Source organism: Chrysemys picta, unplaced genomic scaffold (assembly GCF_011386835.1).
Source record: "Chrysemys picta bellii isolate R12L10 unplaced genomic scaffold, ASM1138683v2 scaf272, whole genome shotgun sequence".
NCBI lineage: Eukaryota > Metazoa > Chordata > Testudines > Emydidae > Chrysemys > Chrysemys picta.
This window is the reverse complement of record NW_027052979.1, coordinates 1-18563: the sequence shown is the minus strand read 5'-3', so window position 1 is coordinate 18563 and position 18563 is coordinate 1. Positions and strand designations below refer to the sequence as shown.

The following is an 18563-nucleotide window of genomic DNA, read 5'->3' as shown; positions in this document are numbered from 1 at the left end:
GGGAGTTACTTCGCAAGTGGAGAACCAGTGTTGACAGGGCCAAGTCAATCAGGTGAATGTAGTCCACTCCCAATAATAGATGACGAGGTGTCAATTCCAGGAGAGGAAAAGCTGCTTCTGTAATGAGCCAGCCACTCCCAGTCCCTATTCAAGCCCAGATTAATGGTGTTAAATTTGCAAATGAATTTTAGTTCTGCTGTTTCTCTTTGAAGTCTGTTTCGTAAGTTTTTTTGTTCAATGATAGTGACTTTTAAATCTGTAATAGAATGATCAGGGAGACTGAAGTGTTCACTTACTGGCTTATGTATGTTACCATTCCTGATGTCCGATTTGTGTCTATTTATTCTTTTGCGGAGGGACTGTCCAGTTTGGCCAATGTACATGGCAGAGGGGCATTGCTGGCACATGATGGCATATATAATATTAGTGGCTGTGCAGGTGAATGAGCCCTTGATGGTGTGGCTGATGTGGTTGGGTCCTCTGATGATGTCGCCAGAGTAGATGTGGGGACAAAGTAGGCAATGAGGTTTGCTATAGGGATTGGTTCCTGGGTTGGTGTTTCTGTGGTGTGGTGTGTAGTTGCTGGTGAGTATTTGCTTCAGGTTGGGGGGTTGTCTGTATACAAGGACTGGCCTGCCTCCCAAGGTTTGTGAGAGTGAGGGATCATTTTCCGGATAGGTTGTAGATCATGGATAATGTGCTGGAGAGGTTTTAGCTGGGGGCTGTATGTGATGGCCAGTGGTGTTCTGTTATTGTCCTTGTTGGGCCTGTCCTGTAGTAGGTGATTTCTGGGTACCTGTCTTGCTCTGTCAATCAGTTTCCTCACTTCCCCAGGTGGGTATTGTGGTTTTACAAATGCTTGATAAAGATCTTGTAGGTGTTTGTCTCTGTCTGAGGGGTTGGAGCAAATTCGGTTGTATCTTAGGGCTTGGCTGTAGACAATGGATCGTGTGATGTGTCTTGGATGGAAGCTGGAGGCATGTAGGTATGTATAGCGGTCAGTAGGTTTCCGGTATAGGGTGGTGTTTATGTGACCATCACTTATTTGCACTCAGTGTCCAGAAAGTGGATCATTACAGAAGCAGCTTTTCCTCTCCTGGAATTGACACCTCGTCATCTATTATTGGGAGTGGACTACATCCACCCTGATCGAATTGGCCCTGTCAGCACTGGTTCTCCACTTGCGAAGTAACTCCCTGCTCTCCATGTGTCAGTATATAATGCCTGCATCTGTAACTTTCACTCTATGCATGCGAAGAAGTGAGGTTTTTACCCATGAAAGCTTATGCCCAAATAAATCTGTTAGTCTTTAAGGTGCCACCAGACTCCTTGTTGTTTAAGTATAGAATAAACTGCCAGTTGTGGGGATTGTCTGCCCTATTCCTTGCAGTTTGCCCTGAATAAGTATTCTCAGTGTGGCCCCTCTCGGCACCACGGTCACAGATGGATTTCCTCACGAAAACTCAGTAACTGGCTTGGTGGCTTTTATCCAGATTCCTGGCAGGGCTCCTCTTGACCATATGGCTGGGAGTACTGAGAGCAAGAAGAGCCTTTTGCACCAGACAGCTGGTACATTCTGATGGTAACAGCAGGTGCTGTTTTATGTAACAGGACTTGACAAATCCCATTACAACCCCTCGTTGGTCATCTGACAATGAACCTTTTGACTCAGATGTCCATCCTGACAGGGATCCTGCTGATTAACCGCAATTTCTGTCTCTTCCTCCTCAGGAAATGTGTGGGGTGTTCAGTAGGACCTGTGCAATAAGCTACAGTTCATATCGGAATGTCTTCCCCATCTGGATACTGGGCCACTTTTCATGCCTTCCCCCAGGGAGTTCACTTGCCGGTGAGCTAATGCCGGGATCATCAGAACGCGAATAAGAGCATGGACCGTACCAAGGCACTGCATAAGAGCTGCTGCCTGGATACAAATGCATGCGACATGCTCTTGGCTATAGAACAATGTAATTGAAGACTGACCTAGGCCTTAGAACACATATTGCAGTGTTTTCCTGTACTTTATTTTATTACCAAAAGTTTGTTGTTTGGCGTGTGTGATGTTGCATTGCATAATGCTTTATAGAAATATGCTTATGAGTGTAAATATGACATAACTGGAATATGTTTTATGCTAGATATGCCATGTAACATATCTTTGTAAAGGTTATGATCTACTGAATATATTCATCCTATTTGTATGCATGTATCATTTTTATATCTGAAGTTATGAGCAGTGGCTCTATGCTTGTTTAAAGTGTTTGCTGTTGGAAGCACATGAGGCAGATTTGGTCAACATAGTGTGAGGGGTTATTCAAGTAACTGGGAGTACTTAACTAACAATGGACTTTGGGAGACACCAGTCCACATCTGAGCTTTCCTGGGAACATTCAAACTAACGTGTAAACAATGACGTCGGCCTGCAAAAAGCAGAATCATCCACAGACATGTGACTTGCCCAGGTGGCTACAGACTCCATCTTGTTGCTGTGATCTTGCACAGGAGAACAAAGGGGTTTCCGCCACGAGAGAACCCCAGCTGCAGCCACTTCCCCAATCAGCCGGGGTTTTACCCCCTTACACAGCCCCTGCCCCTTCTTAACCTTCTTTTTGTTAAGCTAAATAGATTGAGGTCCTTGAGTCGATGATTATACGGCATGTTTTATAATCCTTTAATCAGTCTTGTGACTCTTCTCTGGACACTCTCCAATTTATCAACATCCTTCTTAAATTGTGCACCCCAGAACGGGACACAGTATTCCAGCAGTGATTGCACCAGTGCCAAATACAGAGATAAAATAACCTCTCTGCTCCTACTTGAGATTCCCCTATTTAGGCATCTGGTCACCCTATTTCTGTATGCATTTCCCCAGGTTTTTTTGTAAAAATCAAAATTGAACTGCCCCAGAAATTCTGTCATGTGGAATCAGCGTGAAACTCGCATGGCTGCAACCCTGCCGATGAATCTTTAGATCCACTGCACAGACTTCTGCCACTTGAGCTAATGGAGTAAGTGATGGCAGAGGAAGTAGGTTGTCATCCTATATGTGATAGATCAGCTCTATAGGGGTGTTGCCGGCCCAGAGGGCCCCGAGGGGGCAACAGGGTTCGTTGCCCGGTGTGCGTTGCACCAATAGACACACCAGGGTGGAGAGGCAAACCAAGTTTATTCGAGATCTCGAAAAGGCACTCAGGAGACCAGCATGTCTCAAATCATAAGCGCAGTGAATACAAGCAAGTTTTCCCTTTTATATTCCAAGCTGTTTTCAGTAAGCCTTTTGTTCTGGTTTCTTCCTACCCCTCCCTCCGCGACAACAGTTACAGCAGGCAGTACATTAGAAAAGTTCCCGTTCGCATGCTTATCTTCGACCTTGCAAGCTCTACGCACTAGGCCTTTTGCTCCCCCTTTCCCCGCATTATCACGGAAAGTTCTGCTAGTGTGAGCGAAACTGCAGCTGTCTGCTAGAAAAAGCTGACCATTACATATTCTGCTTCAGCATTAAGCTGTGAGCATGTAGGTAGGTGAAAGTTCACAAGATGGAGTTACTGTGGCTCACTTAGACCCAGAGCAGGGGAGTTTCATCGGCACTTATGGCCTTCCACTCCCCCGAGTTACCTGGTAGCTATGTCTAGTGACGCCAACAATTCCCTCCTTTGAGAACACTCAACAAACCTTTGGCAGAGTTTTCTCATACTCTAAAGACAACATGCGATTAAGTTCCATGCAATTGGGATCATCAATGAGAGAGTATAAAGGAACTTCTGGGGAATGGGAGGTACAAATCTTATGTATGAGCACTTTACAGCAAGCTAGCAAAAGGAAAAGAACAAAACATATCACAACACCTGTGAGCAAGATGTGAACAATGCCTCCCCCTAGTCCTCCTAGACCAGGTAACCAGCCCCAAAGGGAATCAAAAATAGTGGGTTCTCCTTCCTGGGCCTTCCACTGGTTCAAGGCCTGTTCGGCTGACAAGATGTGCTTGTTAATATCCTGTGAAAACTCTGGGACATAGGTACAACATTCTTCTCCAATAAGGGCACAGACCCCGCCCCGTGAGGCTAACACATAATCTAGGGCCTGGCGGTTTTGTAGAGACAGCAATCGAAGCTGGTACAGCTCAGAGCTTATGCCTTTTTCTATGGCTAGGGTATCATTGGCAAACTGAGTGAGAAATTTAGAAAGTCTTCTGTAGAGTTGGGCTAGCCGTCCCACCCCATAAGTAGGGAGGAATATCATTCCAAACCTGTCTTCTTCTCCGATGGGTTCAATGGTAGCTTTCAAGGATCGATAGTACCGAGGGTGACCTGAGGGAGCCTGGGGTAGAACACAGAGGGGAGGAGCGAGATAGCCTTTGTAACAGCTACCATGCCAAGCATGAGGAAGCCATTTGTAGGCACTATTACCACAAATCCAGAATGCTTCACCATAACTAGCCTTTCCATTGTTACCTTGTAGGTCCCGTAGGGTGGCTTGTGGGGAAAGGGCAAAGAATGCAGTGCCAGTTTGCCAACCGGTGGCATTTAGTACAGGAATAGTGAGACTTATACCAGGACTAATATAAAATTTACACCTACTAATGCCTGCAAACCAGGTATGATTACTTGTACTGGCTTGCTGATAACATATGAGACCAGTGGGTGGAGGGCGTAGACGAATAGGCTGGGGCTTAAGAGTGCTACTATAGTGGGAATTCCAGGAGCCATTGTGTAGGCCATAAGGAGCTTCTGCTGTACAGTTGGATCCCAACTTAAATTGTCAGAGGTGCTGCTGCTGGTAACCATCCACCTTTGACAAAAGTCTGACCAATTTTGGGGAACTACTCTCCAGGGCAATCCCGCCGAATGGTGGGGAGTCTGGGCACATATCCAACAGTGGGAGAGATTGAACTCATGGGCAAAGGCAATTTTCAGGGCCTCATAGGTATTGGTAGCCATGTCTGTAGGGATAGCTCCCCATCCTGCATGCGAGGTGGGTGAAACAGTAGGTAACAGAAGGATTGCTTCTGTGACAAAAAGGAATGTTGTGAGAGACCCTAAACCTGAATCTATATTGTGATTACAACAACCCAAATGCCCAGAAGATAAGAATCAGTGACACCAAACAAATCAAGAAATAAAAGGACCAGGACCATAGGCTAGGTCGGCCTACTGTGAATAGACAGAACCAATGCTCAGGGTTCTCGCGGGGAGTGCGCTGTGGCTGTTCAGAGAGATCACCAGGCATTCCCAGTGACCCTTACTGTCTTTTGAATAACAGCTTAAGCCCCAAATCGTCACTGGCAGTCTTCTCTGCAGGCTGGACTGTCCACTGTTCAGGAGTGGGTACTGCTTTCAGTCGAGAGTGATGAATCCAGTTCTTGTGTCCTTCGACCTTTGCTGCCGTGTGGGAGACCAGCAGGACAGGGTGGGGTCCCTTCCACTTCTCTTGGAGAGGTTCGTCCTTCCAGGTCCGAACGAGAACGGAGTCACCAGGCTGTAAGGAGTGGACAGGGGCATCCAGCAGAAGAGGCTGTGAATCTTTGGTGTATCTGTGAAGAGAAGAAAGAACAGCAGACAGAGAGCACATGTACTGAGACAAAAAACCACAACGCATTTCCCACTCTCCTGCCAGAACCGGTGTACCGTTCAGAGGCCATGCCCTTCCAAATATAATCTCGAAGGGACTAAGCCCTAACCTGCCCTTGGGGAGAGCGCGAATATGGAGTAACACAAGGGGCAAAGCATCAGGCCACCTAAGAAAGGCCTCCTGACAGACCTTTGAGAGGTGTCGCTTAAGTGTCTGATTTGTGCGTTCCACTACTCCACTGGCTTGTGGTCGCCAGGGTGTGTGGAGCTTCCAGAGGATTTGCAAGGCACTTGATATCTTTTGAACAACTTGAGATGTGAAGTGTGTTCTGTTATCAGATTCCATCCACTGGGGGAATCCAAAGCGAGGAATGATCTCCTTGACAAACGTAAGAGCCACCGTTTTGGCAGTGTTGTTACGACATGGGAAGGCTTCGGGACATCCGCTGAATCGATCCACCAAGACAAGGAGGTACCTGTACCCTTGGGTCCTGGGAAACTCAGTAAAGTCTATTTGCCACACCAATCCTGGGCCTGGGGTAGGTTCCAGGGTGGCTGGTGGCACTGCTACTCCTGGTCGAGGTTATTCTTTTGGCAGATTAAACATTCAGCCTGTATCTGTGGTGCTAGGGGTTTAAGTCCAGAGGTTAGAAAATATTTATTCATAAGCTGGATAAGAGCCTCTCTGCCTGCGTGGGTGGTTTGATGCAGTTTCTGCAACACTGGTCGGATCAGGCCCTTGGGCAGGAGGATTTTTCCCTCTGTGGAATAAAGCCATCCCTCCTTTTCCAGAGACCGAGCCTGTCAGCCAGGTTTCTGTCCTCTTGGGAGTACTGAGGGGCTGCAAGCTCACCTACTGATGGGATGAGGGCATGCATTTGGGCATTCTCCTCTGGTGGTGACTTCAGGGTAGCAGCACGCTTGGCTTCCCTGTCTGCTCTGGCATTGCCCTTGGTTACATCTTGATCTTCCTTTTGATGGGCTCTGCAATGCACCACTGCTACTGCTGAGGGGAGTTGTACTGCCTCTAACAGCCGGAGAATTTGAGACCCAAGCTTAACCAGGGAACCTTGGGCTGTTAGCATTCCTCTTTGCTTCCACAGACCAGCATGAGCATGCAATACCCCAAAAGCATACGTTGAGTCAGTAAAGATATTAACCCGTTTGTCTTTTGCCAGCTCGAGTGCACGAGTCAGGGCCACTAGTTCAGCAAGCTGGGCAGATGTCCCGGCAGGGAAACTTTCAGCTTCCACAGTATCATGAAGTGTCACAATAGCATAACCCGCCCTCCTTTGCCCATCTACAACGGCACTACTGCCATCCGTATACCATTCCAAGTCAGCATTTGGGAGTGGCTGATCTTTTAAATCTGGGCAGCCGGAGTAGTGGGCATCTATGATTTCCAGACAGTCATGTTCCTGCTTTTCTGTCTCTGGTAGCAGGGTAGCTGGATTAAGGAAGGGACAGGTTTGCAGGGTGACTTCAGGGTTCTCTAACAGTTTTGCCTGGTACCGAGCAACCCGAGCCTGTGTGAGCCAGAGACCACCCTTAGTGTCCAGCAGGGCTTGGACCATATGGGGAATATACACTTGCACAGTTCCTCCCCATGTCAGTTTTTCAGCTTCCCCAAGCACTAGGGCAGTGGCTGCGACCGCCCTCAAGCATGCTGGCCACCCCTTTGAAACTTGATCCAGTTGTTTAGAGAACTATGCCACGGGACGTTTCCAGGTGCCTAATAACTGAGTAAGCACTCCCAGGGCTATCCCTTTCCTTTCATGCACATACAGTTGGAACGAATTAGAGAGATCCGGCAGACCCAGGGCTGGGGCTTCCATCAGCTTCCTTTTCAAGATTTTAAATGTCCTGTCCGCTTCTGGGACCAGTGAAAGGGGTCATGATCCGCTCCCTTAACACATTCATACAGAGGTTTAGCCCACAGTCCAAACTCTGGGATCCATATTCTGCAAAAGCCTGCCATGCCCCAAAATGCCCTGAGCCGTTTGCGGTTGCTAGGGATAGGAACTTGGCAGATAGCCTCCTTTCTGTCATTTGATTGCTGCCTCTCCCCCTGTCTTATGTGAAATCCCAGATACTGTACTTCTGAGAGAGCAATTTGAGCCTTGCTTCGAGCTAGGCTCTATCCTTGGAGTCCAACAAAGTTCAGGAGACTCACAGTGGCTTTGAGACAAGGGATTAGACCCATGGCAGCAATTAGCAAGTCATCTACATATTGCAGGAGCAGGGCTCTGTCTGAATTATTGAACTCCTCCAAGTCTCTGGCCAGAGCCTGGCCGAACAGAGTGGGGGAATTTTTAAATTCCTGGGCCAATACTGTCCAGCAAAGCTGCTTTTTAACCCTTCTGTTGTCCTCCTTATGCCTTGCAGTATTTTGCAGATCTCATAGTTGCTTGGGCACATTCAGGCCCCCCTTTTCTTGGTTGTCAGCCAAGTCTTAGCTGTGAACAATGTCCTTGGATGGGGCCAGCATCTTATCTTTGGACTGAGCTTGCTAGCTATATTTTCCAGTTAACTCGTTCTGTTCTTTTTCCTTCTCCCTTTCTTGACTTTTAACCTCCAAAGGAACCTTCCACTCTTCACTCATACACCTTTTCCCAACAATGAACACATACACATTGCCTTTATACACCCTTCTAGTAACATAACTTCTATACAGAGCTTTGGAGCAACAAACCAGGACAAGCACACCCACTTCTGAAGATTCTACTCGGTACAACCTCTGGTGTCCAATAGCTTTCCGTTTTAAAACCTTATATGCCTTCTCTGTGCCTCCTCCTTAGCCTTGGCTATAACCTAATTTCGCTCCACCTCAGACAACAAGGTTCTCATCAGTATATTGCAATCATCCCAGTCAGGCTTATGGCTTGCTAGACACCCTTCAAAGATTGAAATAAACCGATTTGGATTCGTTGAGAATTCCCCTGCTTCTGCCTTAAAGGCAGCTAGGTGCACTGGGTTAAAAGGCACATGAGAATACACTGGCACAATCTGGGCTGCACGATCCTGTGTTCCTGGACGGGCTACCACATTCTCAGTAATCAACGGATACAATCCCACCGAGGGGGCACTCTCTAGAGCCTGTGGGGGTGCTGGAGCCGAAGGGGACACCGATTCTGCCATTACAACTGTAGGAGGGTGCTGGGGATTAGCAGCATGTACTACCGAGTCTGTCGGAGTCAGATGGCACTTGTGCAAAATATCAGGCCTATTTCTTAACAGCATAACCGTATACGCATAGAGATGTTCATTCCATTTACCTGTTCGCCGGGAACATTGCTGGGGTGGTGTCAGGGCTGGTCTGCAGAGGCATTCTGGCTGTTAGGTGCATTCTGTCTTGGCTTCACTGGAGAAGAGTGTCTTTCCCGTCTCTAGGATGAGGGTCTGTGATCAGAGGCCTTGGTGAAAGGGAAAGCAATCATGGGAGAAACGTACGCCTGCACTGCCAGCTCTCCGCCATTGTCTAGGCAGGTTTCCCTATTCCAGCGGAGGTGAGGGGGACCCAGAGGAGCACAAGGAAACGAGGGAGAATGTTCAAAACTGGCTCATTTTCTGTGTCTCACCTTCAACCTATTAAACAAAATCCCTGAAATCCCACCAGCCCCCAAGCTGGCCCCTGGGAGGGAAACACTCTGATTTCATTAGCAAATCAAGCCCCGCTTCATCGGCATTTCCGGGGTGACTTTAGCTCCGGCAGTGCCGCCGTACTGAATCACACAGCAACGCAACGGTGGGTGTTCGAAGTACTCGGTGTTGGCGTCATTCCGCCTCCCCTTGCCTTGACGAGAGCACTTGCCTATGGCTTCAGCGGGGACAGGCTAGGCCATGGCTGAGTCCTTCTGAAGCTCCCCCGCAGCATCCAGAGCTTGGCCTGGTGCTCCCTTCCATGTGGGAAGCAGCTCAGAGCTATGCTGAGAGTTGGAGCTGCAGTGCCGTGGAGGCCAGCACGTGGCGTGACCAGAGCCCTCCTTCACCATGGGGAGACCACTAGAGTGAGGGGCTGGGAGCATTTCGTTCCCTTTTCCCAGCAGCATGGCCCAGGGCGGTTGCTTTTCAGTTAGTTTGCTCAGTTAGCTCTAACCCCCTGGGTAGGTTTGCCCCAATAAAACCAGTCTCGGTTGATTGCACGAGCGCTCGGCCATGTCTGACTTCCCTGCTCTCTGTATGTGGCAGGCACGTGGAAGACAAATCGACGGTGTTTGGCACAGCGCTCAACTACACGTCCCTGAGGATCCTGGGGGTTGGGCCGGATGACCCGGACCTCGTGAGGGCTCGGATCAACCTCCACAGCAAAGGTCAGCATGTGGCTGGAGCTCTCCGGCATCCTGTCCTCCCCCCAGCACCATGGGGCTGGGACTGTTGAGAAGGGCTTGCCCAGCTCCAAAGGGGTGAGTGGTAGGCGAGGGGACATGCGGCCAGAGTGGCATGAGCCTTTGCAATGGCTTGTCCTTGGCTGTATGGCAGCATGTGCAGTTCGCACGTTAGTTTCTGCCCTGCCGCCCTTAGCTTCTCCCAGCGTGGCCTGGCTGTCGCAGCACGTGTGGCATGTCACAGCCCATGCTGCATCCTGCTGTGCCAGCACCCTGCCGCGCTTACCTTCTGGGGTGACGGTGAAACCTCAGCTCCTTCACTGGTTGCAAACGCTTCCCAGGTGTCGTTTCTGAATGGCTGTGTCTGTCGGTGTGTAGTGCCCGTTGTGTGCCCGCCGCACCGGCTTGCCGCTCTCCAGGGTCCCTGGCCTGCCACACACCCAGACCAGACTAGGATTCAGGAGCCTCTGTTCATGCCCTGTCACATGGCAGGGTCCGTGTCCCTGGCCCCCGTGGCTGCCATCAGAGCCCAGATCTGTGTCTGTCTCTCCAGGGGGTGCTGTGGGAATCCCGTCCTGGGGGAAGTTTTGGCTGGCCGTCTTGAACGTTTACAGCTGGGAGGGAATGAACACGCTGTTCCCTGAGCTGTGGTAGGTGCTATTCTGTATCTGCAGAGTGTATTGATTTTCAGTCCCAAGCCACAGCCCTGTCCCCTCGCAGCAGCACCCAGCAGAGAGCCTGACGCCGAACACCAGGAACCTGAGAGTAATCCCCAGCCTGCACCAGTCCCCCATTCTCCCGCTCAACCTGGGCCAGGAGGCTTCGGGCACGGAAACCAGGCACCATTCCTGGCACTGGGCGTGGGCTGATGCGGGAGGGATGTTCTGTTGATGACCTTCCCTCCCTCTCCAAGCTCGGCCCACCTGCTCGACCTCCAGCCTTCCTGCCCTCTCTGCCAGCCTCCAGACCCACACGTTGCGCTCTCCCCAAGTCCCTCCCTCCTGGGGCTGAACCTGTGCTGGGTCCTGACACAGTTCCTCCCCATTTGGCATGCCACAGCTGTCCTTGTCCTGGAGCTGGGCGTGCCGCAGACTCCCCCAGCCCTCAGGGACAGCTGGTGCCTGAGCTGGCCGTGGGGCCAGGAGCAGGGGGCAGTGTGAAGCGAGGGAGTTCAGGCAGCTGGCTGATTACAGGGAAACTAGTGGCAGCATTGCTCACTGGCATGTTCCCCACTGGAGAGGCTGTTTATTCCCTGCGCCTCCCTCCGCACCCCGTTAACACGAACCACAGGGAATCAGATGCAGTCTGTTCGCAGAGGCCCTGTCCAGGATAACAGCCTCGCTGGGTTGCTGGGAGAGCCCAGAACGCTGTCCTCGGGCTGGAGGAGACAGTCTCCTGGCTCCAAACGAGGGCTCCAGCTTCTCTTCCAGGTCCCCCACACCCCAGGAGCATGGAGCAGCGATCGCCTGGGGTCGGTGCGTTGTCCTGTAGGGCTGCTCTAACGCTGAGGCAGCGGCTATCCTGGGCCCCGGGTGTCTCCTGGGCACATTACCCCTCTGACTGCCCACACCCCTGTCCTTAACTGTGCCGTGTCCCTGCGGCTCCCCACTCCCCATCCCGCACGCTGCCGACAGCGTCCCTCTGTTGTGTGACAGACTGCTCCCGGCGTGGATGCCAGCCCACCCCTCCACGCTGTGGTGTCACTGCCGCCAGGTGTACCTGCCGATGAGCTACTGCTATGCCACGCGCCTGACTGCCGAGGAGGATGAGCTTGTCCAGAGCCTCAGACAGGTAAATGAACTCCCTGAGCACCCTCCCCACTCCTCACCCTGTGTAACGGTGGCCTGGAGACCTTTCCCACCATGGCCCAGCTGTGGCTAGTCGCATGGACCCAAATCTCCTCATTGGGTGCAAATCCCAGGGGCTGCAGCCTCTGGCAGTGCTTTGGTGGAGATCCCTGTGGGCTCCTTGTGATGTGATCCCCACATCAGCCCCTTGTTCCCCTGTCCCATCAGAGCTTCTGGGTCTTCCCCTTGCCTGGGCACTAACTGCGACGGCCCTGAGCCATGTCTCAGCAGCCCCGTGTCTGACACCTCTGTCCCTCATCTCTGTTACCAAAGAGGAGCACAGGGGTGGGAATCTCCCCTCATTCTCTGTGGTGAATCATAGAATATGAAGGGACCTCAGGAGGTCATCTAGTCCAACCCCCTGCTCAAAGCAGGACCAATCCCCTGACAGATTTTTACCCCAGATCCCTAAATGACCCCCTCAAGGATTGAACTCACAACCCTGGGTTTAGGAGGCCAGTGCTCAAACCACTGAGCTATCCCTCCCCCCTGAAGACTTTAGCAACCCTGCTGCTCAGTGTCTCGTCCTCTCTGGTTGTTCCGCTCACCCTCTGCTGATCTAGCAGGGCCAGCGACTCTCACCAGCTTTCTGGTTCTCCGGGACTTACAGAAGTTCCTATTTGCTGCTGGCCATTCTGGTTCCCTCTGAGCCTCCTTACGCCTTCCCTGTCACAGAGGATGCTTCTGTACGTTGACGTAGTGTGGGCTGCATTTCTGCTCCTTCAGGGGGATGTTACTTGAGTGAGCCACGTGGTCCTTCCATGCTTTCCCTTTCGCTTAGGGCTGAGGTACGACTGGCCCATGCTGAGGTACGACTGGCCCGGGCTGGGTTGGGCCCCTCGATGTCGGTATGTGGCCACTGGCATGTTACCTCTGTGCAGCATCCCAGCTCTCGTTAGCAGATGGAAAGGCTCTGCCTTCATAGCCGCAGTAGTAACCTTCCAAACAGGAGCTGCATGGAACCGATGCCCTGCTGTCTGCGTGACGACCCAGAGCTCGATTCATCACATCAAGGGACCGGTAGATCATCTAGTCAGGCTCCTGTGTAATGCAGGCCAGAGAATGTCACCCAGTTACTCTGGACTGAGCCCAGCGACGTGTCTGGCTGCAGTACAGTGTGCCCTCCAGAAAGGCAGCCGGTCGGGAGCTGAAGACATCGAGAGATGGAGAGTCTGCTAGTTCCCTTGGCAGCACATTCCGGTGGTTGATCACCCTCATTGTTCACTGTTCGGGCCTTATAGCTTCAGCCACTGGTTCTTGTTCTGCCTTTCTCCGCCCTTCGGTACCTGGTATCTTCTCCCTGTGAAGGTTCTTCTATCAGTCACCTGCCAGTCTTATTTCTGATACTCAGTGGTGAGGACAGTCACGGGGGGCCCGGGAGTGCCCGCCTTAAACAGCCCGTGTAGGCGCTGCATTAATGCTCTTCCAGTGCTGGTAAGCTTGGCTGATGGGAGGGGTGGAGGGAGCCCTATGGGGCAGAAATTGGGGTGGGCTTTGGGGAAGGAAGGAGAGAGCTGGGAGGGCAAGGTAGGAAGGAAAGCCAAGGGCAGAGTGTCTGGGGTCGTGCAGGGAGCAGGCTTTCCCTGTGAATGCCATGGCAAGGTACTTGCCACACACTTGTTCACAATGCCTAAGGCCTGCACTTTCCAAAGGGAGGAGTGATTTTTGGGAGGCCCCGTCGGCCCCCTGGGAGGGGTCTGATTTGAGAGCGCTGAGCCCTGCCCTTTGCGAATCAGACTTGGTGTCTCAGGCTGGGCACCTGACACCCCTAGGCCTGAAGGGGAGTTACGCCTTAGGGGCTGTCTTCTCCCTGCCCACTGGGCTCCGGGAGCCCTGCTGTGAACTGGAGCGGGGTGGAGTCCTGCACACAGGCCTCCAGCCAGAATTAAGCCCTCCCTATTGCATGAGCATGCTCCAGCATGGTCCCCCCATTCTGGCCTGTGTGGGCCCTGGAGCCCCCCCCCCCACCTTCGGGCTGTGTGCCCCTCCCAGGCCGCATGGGGCCCCGGTGCCCCCCTCAGGTGCTCTGGCACTATCTGAAGGTGCTTTCTCCTCTTGTTAACTCTCCTTAGCAAAGGGTGCTGGGAGCAGCTCCCACATGGGCCCTGTCCCGGTGGCTGGTGTGGAGCCACAGAGCAGGCCAGGCAGTGCTGCCCTCCGTCCCTGGTGCTGCCCTGCGTGCTCCGTGCTGTACTCCCCCTGGCTGCCAACGCCACCAGCCTGACACTTGCAGCTGTCTCATGGGTCTGCTCCCATGGCGCGCTAGTGAGCGAATGGCTAATCTCCCGCCTGCTCCCTGCCAGGAGCTGTACGTCCAGGACTACTCCAGCATTGACTGGCCGACCCAGAGGAATAACGTGGCTGCCTGCGATCTCTACACCCCGCACAGCTGGCTGCTCACACTCGCCAGTGGTGAGTAGGCCACTGGCTGGGCCTGGCCAGGGCAGGGCGGGGGATAGTTGATGTGCAGGTTGTTTTCTGACCCCACTGCCGTGAGTCGCTGGCGGAGTTGAGAGCTGCCCCATAGCCTCACATCCAACGCCAGTGCAGCCCCCAAGCTTCCTGTCAGCCTTGCCCTGCCCGTGGGATCTCAGAGTGGCCAGGGACCAGAAGCTGGCAAGACTGTACATTACTAACCCGGGAGGGAATGCTTGTGCCTGACAAAGCAGTGCCCACCTGGCCTCAGCATGGTGCCACAGTTACTGCCCTGCCCAGTGGGCACGAGGGCGATCTGTGTGCGGCATTGGCTCGCTCACTTCGGCCACGAGCCAGCAGCAGCCACCTGGGTCCAGCACGTAGGAAAGGCGCTGGGCTCTGTGCTGATTGCCGCTGGAGGAGGCTGAACCCAGGCCCATCCTGACTGTCTGGTGCCATTGGTGCCGAATCAGGGCTCATAGAACAACTCCAAACACTCTGTCTCTGAGGTGTCTGCGGAGGCTGAGTCCAGCGTGGGCTGTGTGCTGGGGCACTGAGTGAATCTTAATACCTCGGGTTCTGTCCCCCACTCAGCAGCTTCCCACCTTCCCTCTGGTCCTGTCTCGGGCTGAGCAGAGGTGAAACAACCAGGGTTCAGTCCAGGTGTGGAGCGTTCTGGGGCTGTGTCCCTGGGGCTCTCGCCCTGCTCCCCCCAGAGCCCTGGCCAGCTGGGGAAGGGATGGGGGGAGCTCTCTGGGGCTCGGGGCCAGGCCCTGCTCGCACAGGAGTTGGAACCAGGCAGCTGGTAAGAGTTTCCTTATTGTGTCTCTCTTGTTCCCGTCTCAGCCATCCTGAACGTGTACGAAGCCCACCACAGCGCCCGGCTGAGGCAGCGAGCCATCGCGGAGCTGTACGACCACATCAAGGCTGAAGACAGCTTCACCAAGGCCATCAGCATTGGCCCGGTAGGCTGCTCGTTACCGTTCCCAACGAATCAACGGAGCTGGCTCCAATTCCTGCCCAGGTGCGGGAGAGTCCGGCCTGGGACTCCCCAGCTCTGCACAGATGCCCTGCTGCTGGCACGTAACCATAGCAACCAGCAATCCAGGCAGGCTCAGGGCCTGCTGTGCTGGGCGCTGCACACAGGAGAGTTCATGGCGGATGACAAGGGCATGAGCAGGCTGGCAGGAGAGGAGAGCGTGAGCAACCGCTTGGACATTGTGCAGTGGCAGTGGAGGCTGGGCGTGCCAGATGCCCCGCTCTGCAGAGTCTTTGCTGGGGACAGCTGGGGGGTGTGGAGTCAGCTGGTGGAAGGCCGTGGCTGGAGAGTGATCTCCTGCCCTGTGATGGGGAACGGACATGGGGATGCCAAGGGGTCCGTTCTGTGACCAGAGCCCCATGTAGACGTGCTCGCTCGTCTGCAGACAGCCCCCAGCCTGGGGTTTGCTCTGGGGCTGGTCACGAGGTCAGGTCATGCGGTGCAGGCCCAAGCCGAACACCACTGCGCTCTGCAGGGGAGTGACGCCTTCTCTCTCGGCAGATTTCCAAGACCATTAACATGCTGGTTGGCTGGTACGTGGATGGGGATGTTGGGGTCCACTAGGCATAGCTACCAGGTAACTCGGGAGAGTGGAAGGCCAAAAGTGCCGATGAAGCTCTTTTGCTCTGGGCCTATGTGACGTTATTGACATAAACTGGGACCGTATAGATCATTGTTGCAACCAAGGTCCTGTAGTGGCATGCAAATCTTGTATAAAGGGGGTCAAATGGGGTGTCTAGGACAAGGTTATGGTTTACTGGTTATGATTATGCTGTCTATATGTGTGTATCAGTTTTGTAGTCGAAGTTATGAATATTGGCTCTATACTGTCTGTATGGCAAACTTATGCTATGCTTCTGGGTGACATCCCAGACAAGCTGAGATTAGCTCTGCCTAGCCTGCTTGATGGCCCATTAAGGACCATCAGTTATACAATGGACCCATTGAGAGAAGGCAGATATGCCTTGTAACTCAGCAAAGTATGCAGGGACTGGCCCATGTGACTCCAGACTCCATTTTGCTGTAATTTTCCACAGTAAGAACAAAGAGGTGTTCTTACACCTGGAAAAGACTATATAAGGCTGATGCCTCATCTCCATCTTGTCTTCAATCCTGCTTCGTACCTCTGGAGGAACTTTGCTACAAGCTGAAGCTTTGAACAAAGGACTGAGGACCCATCCCAGCGGGGCATGTATTCCAGAGACTTGATTTGAACCTGCAGTTTATTCCATCGCTGCTGCAAGCCTGAACCAAGAACTTTGCCATTACTGTATGTCATTGATTCCATTTAACCAATTCTAACTCTCATCTCTATCTTTTTCCTTTTATGAATAAACCTTTAGATTTTAGATTCTAAAGGATTGGCAACAGCGTGATTTGTGGGTAAGATCCGATTTGTATATTGACCTGGGTCTGGGGCTCGGTCCTTTGGGATCAGGAGAACCTTTTTCTTTTACTGGGGTACTGGTTTTCATAACCATTTGTCCCCATAACGAGTGGCACTGGTGGTAATACTGGGAAACTGGAGTGTCTAAGGAGATTGTTTGTGAGACTTGCGGTTAGCCAGGGGGTGAGACCGAAGTCCTCCTAGTCTGGCTGGTTTGGTTTGCCTTAGAGGTGGAAAAAACCCCAGCCTTGGGCTGTAACTGCCCTATTTGAGCAATTTGTCCTGAGTTGGCACTCTCAGTTGGGTTCCGCCAGAACCGCATTGTCACAGCCTATCTGAATCCCCAAACCCCATCTTGTGAACTCTCACCTACTTCTCTGCTAACTGTTTACATGCTCTGAAGTAGGCTGAAGCAGAAATGTAATGTCAGCTTTTTAGAAGATGGCTGCAGTTTCACTCACACTAGCAGAAATAATAGAGATAAGAAGCGGGGTAGTTAGTTTGCAGGCGTCTAATCCAAGGTCGCAAAGACTGAGAAAGTTTTCTCACAAGCTTATGTAGAGTTTATTCTAACAGTTGTCCGGAAGGGAGGGGTAAGGAGGAACAGCCAGACAAAGAGATGTATGCAAACAGTTTGGAGTATAAAAGGTAAAATTTGTTTGTATTTGTTGCACTGGATTTGAGACATTCCGGTCTCCTAGTGCCATTTCAGCGCTCTGAAATAAACTTGGCTTGCTTTCTCCCCTCGGTGTCTTTATTGGTGCCAAGCACACCGGGTGACGGACCATTGTTGTCCCCTCGAGCCCTTTAGGGCGGGCAACAGGGAGAGCTCTCCAGCCTTCCAGGAGCATGTCTCCAGGATCCCTGATTACCTCTGGTAAGGCCAGGCCCATGAACCTCCCTAGCCCTGGAGACAGCGCAGGGCTCAGCTAGAGAGAGCCACTCTGCCCCGCGTGGGAGTCCCCAGGCCCTAGCAGGGAACCTGCTGCCCAGACCTGCCATGGGGGACCCCGCTCTGCCCCCAGGGCCACCACGCTGCGTAGGCCCCACGAGCAGGGAGTTCTGTGCAGGGGACATGCGAACGGGGGGGTCTTGCACTGATCAGCAGCCAGCTCCAGACACTGGCTCCTTATTAGTGAGTCCCACTCGCTCCAGTTCTCCCAGTCAGGCTGGGAAGGGGCAGGCCAGGGCCCCCGGGGAACCTGCTGCAAGGCTGCCCCTGAAGCTCAGTACTCCGTGCCCCAGGAGCAGTGTTAGACGCCTGGGGGCTGTGGGAGGTTGGGGACAGCACCACGCTCCCCAGGCTGCTGCAGTGATGTGCTCTCTCTCCACGCAGGCTGCGACTCGACGGCATGAAGATGCAGGTAAGGCGCTGTGGCCCTGGCAGTGACCGCAGGGACCCTGGGCACCCTCTCGCTGCTGCTGAGGCAGCTCGCAGGGCTGGGCAGGGACCCCTTACCCGGGGACTGAGCGCGTACTGCAAAGGGGGTCTCGCCAGGCTGCTCTGCCTCGGGGGATCTGCCACCCCTGCAATGTCTCCCTTTGCTGCCGGGCTGTTAATAGTCATAGGACCAGCCCTGGCCCAGCTGTGCGGCTCACAGCAGCAGCTTCTCCCGTCCCTGCTCCTCCTCCTGGCAGAGGGTAGAAGGGGTTGGTATCAGGAGCAGTGTGTGTCCGTGCTCTCGGGCAGCTGCTTCCCCTGCACCTCTGGGGGGTGCTCTGCACCCGCCATCCCGTGCCCAGCCCCTTCGCTCCGGCCTTCCGCCCCTGCCACACACGCATTGCCCCTGGGGTGGAACCTAGGGGAGGAGTCCCGTCCTGTCCTGTCTCTGCTGTGCGGTTCTGGCCCTACGTTAGCGGACAGCCCCTCTGCTACCTGCGCTGGGGGCTAGAACCGAGCACTAACGGCTGCTTGGCCCCTGCTGAGTGTCCAGCAAGGAAAGGGGCTGCGTGCTGCTCCCCCATGCCCTGGCCACGCAGGCC

At 53.2% G+C, this 18563-nt stretch overlaps 1 protein-coding gene and 1 long non-coding RNA gene across 4 annotated transcripts; one reads left to right on the top strand and one right to left on the bottom strand.

Moving 5' to 3' along the window:
* Positions 1-3189: 3189 nt before the first annotated feature.
* On the bottom strand, positions 3190-10450 carry LOC135978467 (uncharacterized). The gene is made up of 3 exons (XR_010595887.1): positions 10179-10450; positions 8843-8980; positions 3190-5530 (listed from the first exon to the last, which is right to left on the bottom strand). It is a non-coding gene; the product is annotated as an uncharacterized LOC135978467 (long non-coding RNA).
* Positions 9574-17322, top strand: LOC135978466 (uncharacterized). Of its 3 annotated transcripts, XR_010595886.1 has the most exons (5): positions 9574-9877; positions 10446-11683; positions 12689-13173; positions 14043-14151; positions 15001-17322. XR_010595886.1 is itself a non-coding variant. In XM_065579400.1 (3 exons), the coding sequence occupies exons 1-3, from the start codon at positions 11564-11566 to the stop codon at positions 15540-15542; spliced, it is 771 nt and encodes a 256-aa protein (XP_065435472.1). In that variant the 5' UTR covers positions 11555-11563; the 3' UTR covers positions 15543-17322. The 3 variants fall into 3 exon arrangements, 1 of the variants encoding a protein (XP_065435472.1); XR_010595885.1 differs by lacking the exons at positions 9574-9877; positions 12689-13173 and having other exon boundaries at positions 11555-11683; positions 15001-15829; positions 16911-17322; XM_065579400.1 differs by lacking the exons at positions 9574-9877; positions 12689-13173 and having other exon boundaries at positions 11555-11683.
* The last annotated feature ends 1241 nt before the right edge of the window (positions 17323-18563 follow it).